Raw genomic sequence first — 16,679 nt, 5'->3', positions numbered from 1 at the left:
CCACTGATAACAATATGAGGGCAAAAAGAATGAATGCACTAAAGAAGAAACATACCTCCATATTTCGTGGAGTCCCTTGAAGTTTCTGTTCCAGCATTGCCAGTTTGCTGTTGATGTGGCCATTGATCTCATTGTGGATGCCTTCAGAAGGCCTTTGAGCACCAAGCTGGAGGTTCTTGGTTCTCAGAAGTTTCTGTAGTAGTTGCTGTCCAGTTTCAGATCGAGGGCCTTGAGTCCCAGAGTCTCCAGCCATGTTTCCAGCATTAATAAAGCTAGTGTTGTTCCCGGAAGTAACTGCCTCACCTGTTACTTCTCGCTTTATAGCCCCAGGATGAGCCTCTGACACACCATCACACTGAAACTCTCTTGGTTCCTGTTTGATATTCTGTAAGGTCATCTTGCACAGCTCCCCTGCTCTAGGGACATGTTGTGGATGAGGACTCTCGGTCACCTGCTGCGACTGTTGTTGAACAATCATGCCTTTCGGTGGACCATTGGGGATAACTGAAGCTGAGTGAGACGTTTCATTGCCTGATGTCTGAACTTCAACTTTGAGTCCTGGACAATCAAGTGGACTCTTGGCTCCAGGTGACCTGAGTGGAGATGCCTTGACATGGCTGTATGGACTCCCCCTTCCAGCCCTACTGTCAGCTACAGGTGAGGAAACATGCGATGAATGAGGTGAGGCTGGGTGGGCTGGGCTCATGCCAAACGGTCCTCTTGGAGAATATGCATGGGATGGAGAACCCTGCATGCGGCCTGCTGCAGCTGCCATTACTGCTTGTTGGTTCTGGTTGGGAGTGGGTGGACGCATCCCCATGGTTTGATTAAATGCGTGCCCAGGAGAGTTGGCTATTGGCTGACGTGGAGATGTTGGCCTTACCATACGGCCCTGATCCAATGGGGAAGGTGGCATTGGTACCTGGCCTCTGATAATATGTTGCTGCATCATCTCTTGTGGCTGCGCAGGGACCATCATCCCCTGCTGCATCTGGTGAGCAACACCAGGTTGTTGACCTAACATGCCTGCTTGTTGCTGAGTGCCCACTACTCCTGATTTTCCCATGGTTCCATATGGCATCTGCTGTACAACCTGTGGCATCTGTCCTGGTGGCAAATGAGGCCTCAACTGACTTTGCTGGCCTTGACCCATTGACATCCGTAGCATCTGTCCCTGTTGGAGCTGCCTCTGGGCAATCATGGCCTGGATGTGCTGTATCTGCTGGTTCGGGGGAAGATTGCGGAGCTGAGGATTCTGAGCAATAATAGCCTGGATGTTGATAGGTGTGCGGATCTGTCCAGGTGGAACCACAGGCCTCTGTGCCATCATTCCTTGCTGCTGGGCTCTCATCATGCCCATCATGGCCTGTTGTTTTTGCTGCTGGGCCATGAGGGCTTGTTGTTGTGGACTGGGTCCCATTCCAACAGGCTGTGGCTGCCCAGGATGGTTTTGGCCTATGATCTGCTGCTGGATGTTGGGATCTTGTGACTGCTGCATGGTATTTTGAATTGTTTGCTGCTGCTGCTGCTGCTGCTGCTGTTGACCTAAGAAATCAATTGGTTTCCCTTCCTCTTTAACAGTCATCAAAATGGGCTTGTCAACACTGAGGGAACTTTGCCTCTGGAGAGTGAGCGGCAGTTGTTTCTGATGTTGCTGAAGCACACCAGTTTGTTGATTTCCAACCATCCCGGTTTGTTGTTCAGGTACAGACTGAGGATTTGATTGTTGCTGCTGGGCCAAATAAATCTGATTTTGATGCTGTTGCTGTTGTAATTGCTGTCGTCCTAAGTCAGTTTGATGATCATTTGCAGAGCCTAGTTGGGACATCTGATTTGGAGTAGAGGGTCCACCCTGCTGTGGCGGCGTTCTTGAATCAGGGCTGAGGATCCCACCCTCTTTGGGCCCTGAGTTTGGGTTGTCTGCAGTTCCCTGTGGCTGGGGCGTGATACTTCCTGCTGAAGGTGAGGAGCCCATCTGTGGGGTAGAGGGTTGGGAGAGCACTCCTTGCTCTTGGCCGGATTGACTGATCAACTGTGTTTGTTGTCTTTGCTGTGCCATCTGCTGCTGTTGAAGGTGGGCCAAATTCTTTGCAACATTTTGCTGCTGCTGTTGCTGAGATGCAAGCATGCGTTGGGCTAAAATGTTCTGTTGTTGCGGAGTTAATTGGGCCTGGGGACCCCTGAGGCCGGGATGACCTGGAGATCCAACCATTCCCTGCTGACCCATCATCAGCTGAGGCCTTTGTTGCTGTGATGGTATGACTGGCGGGTTTCCCATAATCCCTGGTTGAACTGCCATCATGGCTTGAGCGTGGTTAACAGGCTGGCCTCCTGCAAGGTTCTGTGGCAGTGAAGCCACAGACTGGCCTCCAACCATTCCTTGTGGAACCTGCACCATGCTTTGTTGATTGGCCTGGTTGGCTAGCATTCCCTGTTGTGGGTTTGCTTGTTGTTGGGCCATAAGCGGGTTCCCCATCATAGCGGATGGTGGCTGAGCGATTAACCCAGGCTGTTGATTTGGGTGTGGCATTGGTTGCTGGCCCATCATCACCTGCTGTTGCTGTTGCTGTTGTTGTTGTTGCTGGAGCTTTGCCATCTGCATCCTATGTTGAAGCTGTCTTTCTTGGAGAAGCCTGGGGTCTGCACCTTGCATTCCAGGCCTCTGTGGGAAGAATCCTGGTGGGGCCCCTGGTACTCCTGGGGCCCCAACAGGAGGAACTGGGGCCCTGATACCACCGGCTCCGAGAGCTGCAGGAAGCTGGGGTTGGGCTCCACCAATAAAGGGCTGCCCTTGGGGCATCCGAACAGGCATTCCACCTTGGGGCATCACCACAGGGTGCTGGCCCATTACTGGTGTTCCCTGTTGACCCATCATCATCTGGCCAGGCATCTTCGGAAACATGTGAGGGGGAGGGCCTTGTGCAGAATGACTTGGGGTAAGAATACCTGAGCTTTGCTGATGTTGCTGCTGTTTGCTTCTGTACTCTGCAATAAGATTGGTGTGCTCCTTCTGCTGCTTCCGTACCTAGAGCAGAGTAAGTATGAACAGATATGAATTTGTAAATCCACATGCCAAGTGCCATTACTGCTGACACATTTGTAAAAATTCAAACTGCAGTTGTCTACACACCTGGTCAAGCTGTTTCTGAATTTTGCTCTGCTCTTCTGTAACCAACTTTAATTTCTCTGCATCTGCCTCAGCAAACTCCCTGCCAGCTTTCTTAGCAGTGCGTTGCTTTGCACACAGTGCCTTGCGTGATTTGCGGTGAACTCCAATCTGTTCCTCCAAAAATTTCAACTGCATTTGGAGTAACTGCTGGGTGTGAAGAAGCCATTCTTCATATTGGTGCTGTTCTGCATCATCTGTAACAGAAGATTATACATTAAGAAAACCATAAAAAGGATATGGGTATAGCAATATAACATTTCCTAAAGACTAAATACATGTTTAGCAGGCGGTATTGGTAGAACATACTTATGATTCCTTGCACAAACTGGGGAGGGTTAGGTCTCGACTGGGTAGGATCACTTGTTTCTCCCTCCTAAACACAAAGAAATTTAAATAAATCAGTTACATAAGACTTCAATTTTCAAGTAAATCAATCACGTCTGACAAGCATGACAGCATACCTTTGGAGGTCCAGGGGCAAGTTGACCTGGATCTGTGCCTGGGGCAGAGGCCAACCTCTGAGCAAGCAGAGAAACTTGTTGCCTGAAAAGAAAGAAGAAGAAGAAGAAAAAAAAACATTACTATTACCGCAGTATACTGAACAATGGTCTATAAGGGCAAAACATATTACAGTCATTTGGAGTTACAACCTGTTAAAAGGTTTTGATTCATTGGAAAACAGATTTGTTTGATTTGTATAAATCACAACCACTGATATAGTCCGGCAAAGGTCAGGAATGTTCAGCATTTTTTAATTCCGGTAATATCCATTTAGAATGTTTCTATCTATATTAAAACATTTTCACAAAACCTAACTGTCCAAATGTATTAAAGTTTTACACAAAAACATTTTTATAAAGAAATACCTGTTAATGCCAGGAGGAACAACCATTGGATCCTGTGCCAACACTCTCTTGATACCCTTAAGTGCCACCATCTTTGCCTTGGCAATGGGATCCATAATGTCATCCGTAGGAAATTTTTCTAAATCTGCTGAAGAATAAGACAACGTCTGTTGATATAGTGTGAAAAGAACATAATTATGTAGAAGTGATGACAGTGACAAGCCACAGAACGTACCTTTATCTGGGAAGAAGTTGTTGGCCAGAGGTGGTTTAATCACTGGCTGTGGCTGCGTTTGATGACCGACACCTGTATGGATTCCTGGCTGCCCCATCCTCACCATGGCTTGCTGCTGGACTATGTTTGTGTGAGATGGAGGTACCATTCCAGTTCCCATAAGCCTCTGTTGCTGCTGTTGCAACATGTGCGGAGCACGGGGTATCCCTTGCTGAGTCATCATTCCTTGGGGTGGTGGACGATGGTGGTGTGGCAGCATTATCTGGCCAGGTGCCTGTGGGTTTGGCTGTTGATTTGAGAGACCAGGAAAATGAGGCGGCATACCTCCCTGATGGAGGGAACTGAGCTGCTGCTGCTGCAGTTGCTGCTTCTGTAGTTCCTTCTTCTCATGCTCCAGTAGATCCTGTATTAGAAGGGGCAGTTCTCCATCTAAAGAGCTCTCTACCTTTGCCAAATCTACAGCAGGGGAGTGCTGTTCCCCTACATCAGGCAGCCCCAGTGGATCATCGCTGATGTCTGCATGTGAAGTAACTGGAGGAAAAGGCAATGCATTAGCTTGGCCTTGCAGAGGGTACGGAAGTCCCCCTAATCGAACAGAACTAAGGGAAGCCGACTGGTTTTCTGGTTGTGCAGACTTGGCCGATGGTCCGGTCCCACCAAGAAGCATTGAGACAGCCTCTCCTATTTCATCTTTCACCACAGTCTGTCCTGGATGCAGATGAGGGGTCAGACCTCTGTCTTCTATTTTGACCTTTGAGATATCAACCGGTTCCACAGAGTGTTGTAATTGGGAAGCAGACCCCCTTGCAGTGGTGGGAGCTGACTTCTGCCCGGTCTCCACCTTTTCTTCCACTTTAACAAGAACCAATCCAGAGGACGATAAAGGCGCTTCACTTTCTGCTTCCACCAAACGCAGCTGGTCTGAGAAGACATCCTTAGGATCTCCTTGGTCCAGTTCAGGGTCAGTGTAAGCCAGCAGGTCAAACTCGTCGCTATTAAGCAAGTCGTCTAGATGTGGATCATTGGTTTCAAGGTTGTCAAGGTTGCCCAAATCATCGTCTCCTTTGTCAGGGTCCAGGTCTAGAGCCAAATCATCCTCATCCTCCACACCTCCAACGCTTGGGGCATCCCCAAGTCCCTCAAGGTCAGGCTCTGGCAGCTCCTCACTATTTTCTGCTGTGGCAGAATGGGGCTGTGTGACGAGGCTTGGTTGTCGAAGCTGATGCTGCACAGAGCTAGGAATGTTTGGAGAGGAAGTAACTGCCTGGGGCTGCAAATGGGGCTGTTGTGATACTGGCCCCATAGACTGCTGAGGCAGTAAAACTGAAAGTCCCCCCTGCTGTAACCCCAGCTGTGAGTTGCTGCCCCCCTCTGTTTGAATGCCACCAGTTTGAACTACAGAATGTTGCTGAACATAAGGTGCTGCCATCTCTTGCTGTGGGACAAAGAGACGTGGTCTGGACTGGGGTACACGTGGCATAAACTGAGGTCGTAGGGGTAGCCTCTGGGAGTTGTGTCTCAATTCAATGAATTGTGGTGGGGGTCCTTGACCCATTGGCTGGATGGTCTCTCCTCCATGTCCTGGCATTATGTTGTGAGGGTTACCCATGCCTTCCATACCCTGGATGTTGACAGCAGGGTTGAGATTGTGCCTTATGCCCATAGCCTCCATGCCAGGCTGGGGGAACCGCCTTGGACCTGGAGCCTGGCCCTGCCACTGAGGAGGGAATGGTGGTCGAGCATACATGCCCTGAGGTCTGGTGGGTCCTGGTGACCTGAAGGACAGAAACAAAGAAAACAAAACCTATATTTCCATTGCATAAACTGTATATAGTCCTACACAATTTTAAAGAAGTGAGGGGTGGGACTAATTGAGGGTGCTAATTATATCTTTGACCAATTTATTCTCTTGGGCTCATTACATTCCCAAATCAGTTCCAGCAATATTACATTTAGGGACGTTGTTGATCCCAATTTTGAATAGTTGTTTTCAAATATGCTTAAATTGTAACAAACAAAAATGACCAGATATCTGTTTGACCATTATTCAAACAGTGGGAAAAATATTTTGATACTTTTCAACTTCAATAACATTGTTACCTTAGTGCACTAGGATCCATGATGGCAGGGGTTCCTGAAGGTGGTGGCCGAATGAGCTTGTCCTCCATGCCTCCAACAACCATGGGCATCTTCCCTGCCACAGAAGCCTGAGGTCCAGCAGTAGCAGCAGTAACACGATCCTAAAGGAAGCAATAACAGCAAAATAGGCAAATGTAACATTTCTTTTATATGCAATACATTTTGCATGTATACAGGACTTCTATACAAAGCACTTTACAATTTGCCACGCGCTGACGGGAGCAAGCTACTGTGCAAGGCACTCGTTAGATCATCTGGTGCAATTCTGGGTTCACTAGCCAAGGACAATTCATCAGAAGTAGCTAGAGATTAAACCACCAACACTTTGATTACAACCCACTCACTTAGACATTTAACTTGCACCAGTCAACAGAGGGCAAAGTACAGCCTCGGCTATAATACAGTGCACTTCATATATGTGCTTCGTTTCTTTCATGGACTCCTTAGTAGAGCAGGCATTTACTGGGATTGTACACAGGCCACAAGACATTATCGTAATTACTACATCACACGGCTGTAAGGATGTTACAGGTCAATGGCATATTGCTCAAGGTGTGTACCTGTGGATAAGGTGGTGGTGCTCTGTGGGTCTTGTCTTGTTGAAAGGCTCCCATCTCTCCTCCAGACCAGCCAGGGGATGCACTGCCAGCAGCAGCCGCAGCAGCAGCGGCAGCAGCAGCCTCTTTCTCTTGCCTGATGGAATTTCTCTGCATTTGTTGTCTGATTAAGAATTCCCTTAGTCTCAGTCGCTAAAAAAACATGAGAAACATTAATTAGCAAAACACCAAGGAGTTGCATAGCATGATTATTCACTGGCTTTTTCTTTGATACCTGTCGATGCTTCTCCAACTCAGACGGACTAAGGCCAACTAATGCCGAGTCCTGCACTGCTGAAATATCAGGCATTTCTTGAGTGCCTGGCAAAGGTGGCTGATGAGGTGGGTCTGGAGGGTGAACAGCTGGTACTTCTGGAGGTCCAGAAGGAGGTGGCACTCTGGAACTGAAGCCGTCTGCCCCCATCGTCTGCTGAGTTTGTGGCTGTTGTTGCTGAAGCTGACCCTGTAACATCTGATTCTGTTGTTGGGTTACTTGGAAGCCTCCCGTGCTGGGGCTGTGGCTGAAAGTAGGCTGTGCTGATGGTTTACCAGAGAGAGGATCACCCATGGAACTGTTAGTGGGATGGGGTGGAGGTGGCTGGTTAGGATGAGGTGAGCTTTTGTAACTTACGGTTCCCTCTGGGGCAACAGATGGGGGGCGAGGTGGTTTATGGATAGTAGCAAAAGGGTCTCTAGATTGTGGCCTCGAGGGTGGCTGAGAACAAGGGTCTGGGGATTGGAAACGAGGTGTAGCAGGAGAATGGACAGAGTAAGCATCATTGGAGAGGCCACCAGGAGTGTGGGGAGACTGAGAGCTGCTCTGGGACTGGGGGCTGGAGGGCACTCTGGGGCAAAGTTCCTGTTGAGCTACAGGGTGTCTCTGTGGTCCAAGAGAACAATTGTCTGCTGACTGCGGTCTGGGAGTCAGTGGTGGCTGAGGATGGGGGTCAGAGAAAGGGTGGGAGGGAGACTGTCTGTAGCCCTCGGTGGGGTAGCTAGGGGAAGCTCCAGGATGAGGGGCCCCACCCTCCCCTTGATGCATTCGTGGTGTCATAGGTGCCTTGAATAAATTATCCCCAGACTCAAGCATCCCAGCAGGAGAGCCTGTGGATAGATCAGGTCTTCCAACTGCAGAGGAGCGTGGAGAAGGTGCACTCAGATCAGCCTTGTACTGCCCTGTGCTTGCAGGTGAGGAAGCCACTGCAGAAGGTGATGAGGATGAACCATATTCTGGCCGTCCCATTGCTTGCTGGGTTCTGAAAGGGTCTCCATAGTGGGTATTGTGGGTTGGCGAGAAGATGGGCGACTCCCCTAGCCCCACGCCTCTTGCATGAGGACTTTCTGGAGGTCCTAGGGACTCCTGGGAGCCTTGCTGTGATTGTGGTAGATGACTCTGTTGTTGCTGCAGCTGTGATCTGAAGTAGGGGTCAACCTGCTGAGCCCGTCTGGGGGTTCCAGGAGTTCCTGGTTGCATGTCAAAGGGGCCAAGACTGGCTGGCCGTCCCTGAGGATGACCCTGTGGGCCGGAAGCGAAATAACCTGAGGAAGAGGCCTGTAACGGGCTGGCCCCAGCATGGGAAAAGGGTGTGGTTGGGTGAGAGTGAGAATGGGGTGACTGAGGAGGAAGCTTAGCCAAGGGATCTGTCCGGATTTCAGCTGACCCTGGGGTTTTAACAGGTCCATCTGAGAAAAAGACAGAGGATGATCCTGAATCTGGAGGGAAGGGAAATGGGCTTTCTGCAGAGCTGGGCTGGGAGCAGATTGACATGGAGCCTGATGGTGGTGGGATCTGGAGGTGTAAACTAGGCCGCTCCATCTTCACACGCACTCCCTCCGTCTTGACGGGCCTGCACACCTGACTCTCAGCCTGCTGTTGGACAAGAGGAGAGTACAGAGGCATGAACAATCTGCACCACAACACTAATTGGTACAAAATATTTCATTCAATGTGACAATGCAAAAGGATGCCGCAGCTTTAATCACCTTCTGTGCCTTGTTGATCCTCTGAGCTGCTCGGTTGTCTTTGGCCTTTTGCTACAAAAATAATAATAAAGAATTTAGAGTTAGTTTTACTGCATAACAAAAATATTTCTTTATAATTCATAAAGAAATATAATAAAATAGAGAACCTACCAGATATGGAACCTTGTCAGCAGCTGACACCTTCCTCCAGACCTTCATGATTTGCTTACAGCGACTTGCCCAGTCTGTGGCAGAAGAAATATGTAACAGCTGCTCAATATCATACAAAGATTAGGAAGCATTAGGTCTGTTTGGTCTCATACAAGATTGTACATATTCGTACAGAATGTCTTTAACACTCACCTGGGTAGTCCTGTCTGAGAGTGGGGAAGTTGGTATTGGCATAAAGCACAGGGGAAATAGTGGAGAGTTCTCCCAGCTCCTCATCTTTCTCCCAGCGCTGGAGACTGCGTTGGTTGTAGGACAGCCCATCACCCTCTGCCTCAGTGGGGGTCGGTGGGGAGGAGGGGGTTGCTGGGGTAGAGGGAGTGGCCCAGGGGCTCTCCTCACCCCCATCTGGACTGAACAGTCCTCCTCGGTCCCTGTACATGATTACATGAGATGTTATAGTCTCATATGAGATTAAGTGATTTACATTAGGGAAAAAACAGAAAGTTGTTTTACGAGGCAATTCAGTATTGGCCCTACCGCATATCAAAGAATGGTGACTGAGAGAGACCAGGAAAGGCATCCATCATTCCAGCTGAGGGCAGGGACCCTGCAAGAGATTTTTGAATCCAAACTTTACTTCAACCTTACTTGCATACTTAGTACTTTTAAAGTCCTCAATGATACAACAAATATGATTTTGAACTTCAAAAAGGTTTTAATCATGCGTTTGTCTGCAAACTACCCCTTGTACACACCTGAGAGGAGAGCTCTCTGTGGCAGAGTGCTACGATTGAGTTCTCCCTTGCTGCCCTCCAAGATGGGCTTCATGCCCCCCAAAGAGGAGCCATCTGACGAGCCAAGAACTTTCCTGAAGAACTGCTCAGAGTCCTGACTTTCCACCCCTTGTGGAAGACCTATCACGTAAGGAAAACTGCATGTAAGGTATAACGCTAACATCAGGGTTTAAATATTTTTCTGAGTTAATGTTAGCTGTATAGACAAAGTATCATCTCAGGGCACTACCTTCACTTTTTTCTCCATCAGAGTCATGGGGATCAGTTGAAGCCTGGTCCTTCAGCGAGGAGGATGGTGCAGAAACTCCTAAAAAAATAGTTGTGTTTTAAACAAACCTGCAATTACCTCAACACCATAACAATAACCCATCAGCAAAATGTCCAAACACACTTACCTGCACCTTCTCCCTGAGCCTGGGGGGCCTCACCACCCTCTTGCTTGAGAGGGAAATTATCTCTCACCACACGATCCTCAGCTAGTGAGAGAAGCACAAAAGTTCACAAAAAGGAACAAACCTCTTCCACAGCCAGCATCACAAATACTTTGTAAAGTATTCATGTGTCATAGGTCAAGTTAGTGCTCTTACTCTCTGGGGCTGAAGTTTTGACCTCTGGCGGTGCTGGTAATGAAGGTCGGACAAGGCATGCACCTGGCCTCTGCCCTGGTGGTATCAGCACAGCTTTCTTACTCAAGTCTATGAGTGTCTTCCCAAAGAAAGCCTCCTGCAGTGAATTACAAACATTTCGGATATGAACATTGTGTCCCCTGATACCATACATAACACACTAGTTTGAACTATGAGACAGAGAGACATGAACCTGGAGATAAGCTGGAAACATGTCCTCAAGTTTGCTCTTCTTCCGTCCCCGACGTTTCTTGGCCTGTTCCTCGCCTTCAGCTGGTTTAGGATCCATTATGTTATCTGTGTCAGGGTGAGGTCCTACACATATATAACCATGCAATTCAGTTTCCCAAATGTACAGTTTTTACAAAAAAAATCAAGGCAGTCAAGCTGCGCCTTCTAATGAATAATGATTGAACCATGATGAGGGCACTCAGACCAAATACAGTCATGCATTAAAGAAATGCAAGGGGTTTGCATGCTGCTTCAGTGCCTCGGTCGATGACATGGCGTTGTGGTGAAGGTTATTCCCAAAACAAAATGTTTTGCCCTTTAAATTAGCCCCCCCCTGTCAATGGAGTGCCTTTTTGTCAGAATTGCCTTTGTGTGCTTAACGTCATTCTGAAAACTTTTAGTAATTTCATCAGAACTTTTTAATATTGAATGAAATAGATAGATGTAGTTTATTTATCCCAAATGGGGAAATTAATTATGTAAATATTATTTATATATAAAAATGAAATTCTGTTGTGTAACATTGTTACTAACCTTCGTCAATTGTTCTTTCTATTGGCTGTCCATCTAATGTAGTCTCTCCAGCCAATTGGGCAAAAAATTCTTTCTTCATCCGTGTGTGACACTTCCTTTGTCGCACCATGAAGCCTCCAATTCCTAGTACAATTTATAAATAAATATTTGTTAATATTTTGTGGATGCTCCGACATCTTTGTGGAAGTTATAAGTTGTTCTGTGAAATTGTGGTTAACTTACCAGGCCTGTAAGGTTTCCGCTTTCTTTTTTTGCCATCCTCCGTCTCCTCTGCTCCTCCTTTGAGACCCTCGCAGTCAGCCATGCCTTCATTGCCTCCATCTGCACCACATTCTCTGTCAGGGCTCCCAGGGTTCTCCATCTTGGAATCACATTCCATGGGCTCCCCACAGCCTAGATATACAAAATCACCTTGAAATCTTATTTATTTTGAAAACCAAATAAAAAGGAGCAACACACCCCCGAACATTGTTAAAACTGAAATGGGGTGAGAAAAAGATGTGCAAACCTTTTCCATCCTCCCCTTCTTCAACCTCCCTCAGATCGATTCCATCAGGACCTCCATCACAACATAGAGTGCCGAGACGGGAGCGACGCTGCCGTCTCTTGTGCAGGGGTGACATGGAGATGCTGCGAAGCAGGGACATACCCGACTCTGTCAGCCACACACCCTCCAACCGGTAGAACTGGGGTTCTGCAAAGTAACATTTGCAAACATGAGTGACTTGCCATAAATAAAGAGGACAACGCGTAATGTGCTTGTGACAACATGAACAAGAATAATACACACTTACCTGGCTCTTTGATCTTTATAGAAGCCATAATGGCTGACTCTACTACTGTGAACAAAGGCAAAATAAAATAGAGAAAGCAAAAGAAAATCATGTCATCAGTAAATCCAAGAATATCCTGTGTAAAGTTTGTAATACTGTACTCCTTGTGTCTTCAGTTTTCAAATATTGTGGCTGTGGGACTTACCCACGGGTTTTGGAACATATGCGGAGCAGGATGTGCATGCGAAGCCCTCATCAGAAGCTTGTTCCACCTCATCCTCTGTGTACAGACTCTCACAGACGGCATGGACCCATCTGCACAGCCACACAGAAATACATTCATACACATCACACCACAAATTCAAAGATGATATGGAATAATTAATGATATGAAAAATACATAAATAATCCATTCCCTGCTTGTCTTCATTAGCTGCTCTCTCATGAATTCCTCGGTTTCCATGTCTGGTGTGTGTGTGTGTGTGTGTGTGTGTGTGTGTGTGTGTGTGTGTGTGTGTGTCACCCACCGATCACAGTACTGACACTGCAGCAGCAGCTCCTCCTCCATGAAGTTCTCTCTGCACACTGGACAAGTGACTAGGCTTGCACAGGGCCCACAGTGGGTGTAGTTGTTCTGCCACTCACAGTGGAAACCCGGGGAGTTGGAACCACACTGCACACAGCACACACACCTGCACAGAAGTAACAAAGCACTTTGTAACAAATAAACAGCTACTGAAATGAAAGATTAAACAATACAGCCAATTTGAGTTGTGCAACGTTTTTTCTTTGCTATGGATGCGAGAGGCAGAGGGACTCCGACTTGCTAATGCAGGGCTGAGTGTTTACATAATATGCAAATTTACATGTATTCATTTCCATTTGACCCCATTCAAAGCTACCAGGCTGAATGAAGCATTGTGCTCGAGTTTAAAAAATGTTTTTTTTTTTTTTTTTTTTTTACCATTTGCACTTCCAACCACCCTTGGGAACATTGTGCAGGGGCGGGTCCAAGCAGTAGGTGTGATAGCTGACATCACAGTCATCACACAGCAGCAGACGGGAGGGATCCGAAGCCTTTCCACACATTTCGCACACAATACATTCCAAACAGCGCCAGCCCTTACGGAGCATCGTCTTGGTGATCTGTAGAAGATATCAGGTTAAACCTATCTGGATTTTCAAAAACAATGGTAATACAAAACAAAAAAATGATCAACGGATAAAGTGTGCTTACTTTGCTGTTCACACAGTAAGGATGGTAACACTGGGCACACTGAGCACAAGCCAACAACTGCCCCTCTGAACCCTTTCCAAAACTGCCACACACAACACACATATCCTAAAACAGAGGAGGAAAAAGTTAGTTTCAGTTGAAAAGTGGCAACTGGTTTTGTCACAGGGTAACTAAAAAATGACATACTACAAAAACAGCTGTACCTGGAGTAGAACAAATTTATCAGTGTTTGAGAAAAGAACCACTGTGTTCTGCATGGTGTCATCTTCCTCCTCCTCTTCCTCCTTATTTTGTCCAGTGTCTGTGGTCATGCTTAGCTGTGAACGAGGGGATAAAACAGTTGCAAACATAGCGCCAAATATTGTCATGAAATGACACATTTTGAAAAAAGTGATTATGACCACTTTCTAAAATATAAAAGCTCACCAAGAAAGCATCGATGCAGGAGGCCATGGCTTTGAGGCGTGACCTCCCACCACGCCCTCTCCCTCCACCACCCCCTCGAGGTCTACGTTTCCCAGGAAAACTATTGCTTCGCCCCTGCAAGCAGAGGAAAAAATATTTCAGTGTTAGGTCATGTTGCAACAATAATCTTAAAAACTATTAAAGCAAAATGTCATTTGTTCAAGCAAAAATTTCTCAATAAACCGACCAACTTGTACATGTTGCCCTCACCTGTTTAATACGTGAGCGGCCTGGGGATCCTCTGCGTTTTGCCTTCTCTCGGTCGCTTCTGAAGGGTTCAAAGGGAAGCGAGTCATCAGTCTCAGTGAGCAAGTTGTCTCCGTGTGAGCGGTCAGCAGGTACAAGGCCAAACTCCATGGAAAGCTGAGGATCAGGTTCTCCTGGAGAGCCCAGAAAGCCACTGCTGCTTTCATCGCCATGGCTCATATAGGACATATCGTCCAACAGCAATTCCCGGTTAACCTCTTGCTCCTGCAGTTCCTGCTTTATGTCCATATTAAGTTTTATTTGCTCATCATACTCTTCATCCTCATCATCATCATCCTCCTCCTCAGAGTGAGGTAGTAACCTTCCCTCAATTTCCATAGAAGACAGGACCTCTTGTGTGTCTCCCGACAAAGAAAGAGGAGAAGGTGAGTGGGGGTCCTGGCATGGACTTCTTTCCTGACGATTTTCCATGGGCATATTCTCCGTTTTGACCACAGATGCCGCAGAAGCTGGTAACTTTGGTGGATCCTCACTGGATGATTCTGTGATGGACGTGCCGTCTGAGCCATTGTTTAACTCTGGACACCCTTCTTGTTCCACTGAGGGAGTGGCCTCCTGCTTCTCCTCCTCCTTCACCACTTCCATATTTTCAGCACCCTGCTGTGACACCGGTGTTACTACTTTAGGGTTGTCCGACTGTGTGTCTGCTGTGGGGTCCTGGGAAGGGGTGGCTTGAGTCACCTGGCTGAGTGCCTCTTCTGCTCTCTCTTCATCAGCAGGTAGACAAGAGGCCCTCTGTTCTTTTGTTGCACAGCCTACATTTCAAGATTAAGGAATGCATGGCTATTAGTATAAACATTTATAAATCTCTCATTAGTTACAGCACACCATCATAAAAATAAAGTACTGCTTTGTGTTAATTTCCAAATATGTCTAGTGTGTTCCGAGTTTACCTTTAGACTCAAGTAAAGCAGCAGTCGCCTCAGCAGTCACTCCTTCTGTTGCTTCCTGCAGATGGTCCTCAACAATTTTTTCCCCATCTGTTGTCTCAACAACTGCAGATTCCACCCCTAAAACCAAAGTTACATTACATGTATTATTAGACCGAACTTATAGTAAGTATGTTGAAAAATGCAGCTACAACCAGAAAACTGTGAGAATCATGCAAGTCAACTTCAAGTGCTACATATAGAAACAATGAAAAGGAAGTTTTTTTTGTTTTTTTTTTCGTTTTGAATTGGACAAGACACAGTTGGCATAAAAAAGTCAGCTAGTATAAAATACATGACGGACATGCCTCATAAAGTCTGTTTTATGTTCTGTCCGACTCTGACTTACCCAAGTCCATGGGGGTCTCTCTGTCAGTCGTAGCTTCAGCCTGATCCATCTTAGATGAGCCTTTCTGTCCTGGTGTTACCTCTGCTAATTCTGTGTGCTCTTCTGTCACCATGTCTGCATCCGTTTGGATTGTCATCTCCACCAAATCCACTTGTCCTTCAGTCTCCTCAGATACCTCTCTGGTTTGTATCTCTGCAGTGTATATTTGAGTGACAGGCTGCTGCTGATCTTCTTTGCAAAGCTGGCAAATGCATTTGGCTTCTGAAATCTCCCCCGGTAAAGCACACTCACTGTGCACCCACCTAAGATTATAAAGAGATAATCATGGAATATTTTAGGACAATATGAGTGACAAGCCCACACATGAAAGCTACCACAAATTAACTTTTTCTCCTCTGCATCAAACTTACCTGTGGCACGTGCTGCAGCACTGCAGAGTGACAGATGGGTTGGCAGCTTTGCTGCACACACCACACATAGAGCTGCGATGCCGCTGGCAGCCCTCACACACAGCGTAGTTGTCAAACCACTGGGCCGAACCTGGTAGCACCAGTCCACGGACACCACACTCTGTACATACACGGCACCTCTGAGGAGATACAAATTATGGGAGTAAAATGTAAACTGAACGATCAAAGAAGCCCATGAAACAAGCTCCCATTCACATCCCTTCATAACCTGGTAAATAAAAACTATTTTTTTGAAGGGCATCTCTTTATGCCAAGGTAAAGACAAATGTGACTAACTCTGCATTTCCATGGGTCAGAGGGGAGAGAATCCATGGCTGGCTGGAGACAGAAGGTGTGGTAGCCCTTATCACAGGCATCGCACACCAACATTTTGGAGTCTTCACCTGGTTGTCTAAGAAAATAAACAAAAAAGACACTGCTCTTAAAAATGAGAACTTATGCTCAAATAAAACACTTAAAAAAAAATAAAAAAATAAAAACATTACAAATATTAAGTTAAATTTTGAGGCACTGGATCATATTCGCTAGTACAGGGTGCAGTTCGACTCACCTGCAAGTCTGACACACTTTACACTCTGGGCACTGCCATCCTGCCCGCTGGATGGGCGTAGCACCAATCTCCAGACAGGCCGCATGATAATGTTGGCCACAACCCGTACAGAACAGTAGGTCTGTAAGCTCCCCCGCTGAGTCACACACTGCACACCAAGACTCCTCACCTGCTGTAAAAACAAATAAATTTAAAAAAGACAAAAATAAATATGAATGTGAAACAGGAGTTGGACTTGTTTTATGATATTGACAACCTGTCATCAGCTTGTAATTTGTGAGTAGCACAAGCCCTACTGTGAGCATGCCTTAAATCACAACATTACAATTTTAGAAAA

General features: G+C 46.8%; 1 protein-coding gene across 7 annotated transcripts in view; it reads right to left on the bottom strand.

Moving 5' to 3' along the window:
• Window positions 1-16,679, bottom strand: part of kmt2d (lysine (K)-specific methyltransferase 2D) — a 29,670-nt gene that overhangs the window by 9,125 nt on the left and 3,866 nt on the right. For 2 of the 7 annotated variants that reach the window (XM_084014706.1, XM_084014707.1), the window contains exons 7-40: window positions 16,343-16,514; window positions 16,069-16,183; window positions 15,733-15,911; window positions 15,323-15,624; window positions 14,938-15,054; window positions 13,988-14,799; window positions 13,739-13,852; window positions 13,516-13,629; window positions 13,313-13,417; window positions 13,040-13,221; window positions 12,603-12,767; window positions 12,281-12,390; window positions 12,097-12,141; window positions 11,811-11,996; window positions 11,525-11,695; window positions 11,303-11,425; window positions 10,731-10,852; window positions 10,499-10,634; window positions 10,307-10,387; window positions 10,141-10,218; window positions 9,873-10,031; window positions 9,655-9,724; window positions 9,310-9,548; window positions 9,118-9,191; window positions 8,968-9,018; window positions 7,220-8,854; window positions 6,949-7,137; window positions 6,350-6,489; window positions 4,250-6,024; window positions 4,036-4,162; window positions 3,631-3,712; window positions 3,476-3,542; window positions 3,131-3,363; window positions 56-3,025 (exon numbers count right to left, since the gene is read on the bottom strand). In XM_084014706.1, the coding sequence (XP_083870832.1) occupies window positions 56-3,025; window positions 3,131-3,363; window positions 3,476-3,542; window positions 3,631-3,712; window positions 4,036-4,162; window positions 4,250-6,024; window positions 6,350-6,489; window positions 6,949-7,137; window positions 7,220-8,854; window positions 8,968-9,018; window positions 9,118-9,191; window positions 9,310-9,548; window positions 9,655-9,724; window positions 9,873-10,031; window positions 10,141-10,218; window positions 10,307-10,387; window positions 10,499-10,634; window positions 10,731-10,852; window positions 11,303-11,425; window positions 11,525-11,695; window positions 11,811-11,996; window positions 12,097-12,141; window positions 12,281-12,390; window positions 12,603-12,767; window positions 13,040-13,221; window positions 13,313-13,417; window positions 13,516-13,629; window positions 13,739-13,852; window positions 13,988-14,799; window positions 14,938-15,054; window positions 15,323-15,624; window positions 15,733-15,911; window positions 16,069-16,183; window positions 16,343-16,514 (11,240 nt within the window). The remainder of the gene's footprint in view (window positions 1-55; window positions 3,026-3,130; window positions 3,364-3,475; window positions 3,543-3,630; window positions 3,713-4,035; window positions 4,163-4,249; window positions 6,025-6,349; window positions 6,490-6,948; window positions 7,138-7,219; window positions 8,855-8,967; window positions 9,019-9,117; window positions 9,192-9,309; window positions 9,549-9,654; window positions 9,725-9,872; window positions 10,032-10,140; window positions 10,219-10,306; window positions 10,388-10,498; window positions 10,635-10,730; window positions 10,853-11,302; window positions 11,426-11,524; window positions 11,696-11,810; window positions 11,997-12,096; window positions 12,142-12,280; window positions 12,391-12,602; window positions 12,768-13,039; window positions 13,222-13,312; window positions 13,418-13,515; window positions 13,630-13,738; window positions 13,853-13,987; window positions 14,800-14,937; window positions 15,055-15,322; window positions 15,625-15,732; window positions 15,912-16,068; window positions 16,184-16,342; window positions 16,515-16,679) is intronic. The other 5 variants (XM_084014708.1, XM_084014711.1, XM_084014709.1 and 2 more) reach the window with 5 other exon arrangements.

Source organism: Eutrigla gurnardus (genome assembly GCF_963514095.1).
Source record: "Eutrigla gurnardus genome assembly, chromosome: 8".
Classification (NCBI taxonomy): Eukaryota; Metazoa; Chordata; class Actinopteri; order Perciformes; family Triglidae; genus Eutrigla; species Eutrigla gurnardus.
The sequence above is the reverse complement of the archived record's forward strand: the minus strand, read 5'-3'. Positions and strand labels throughout refer to the sequence as shown.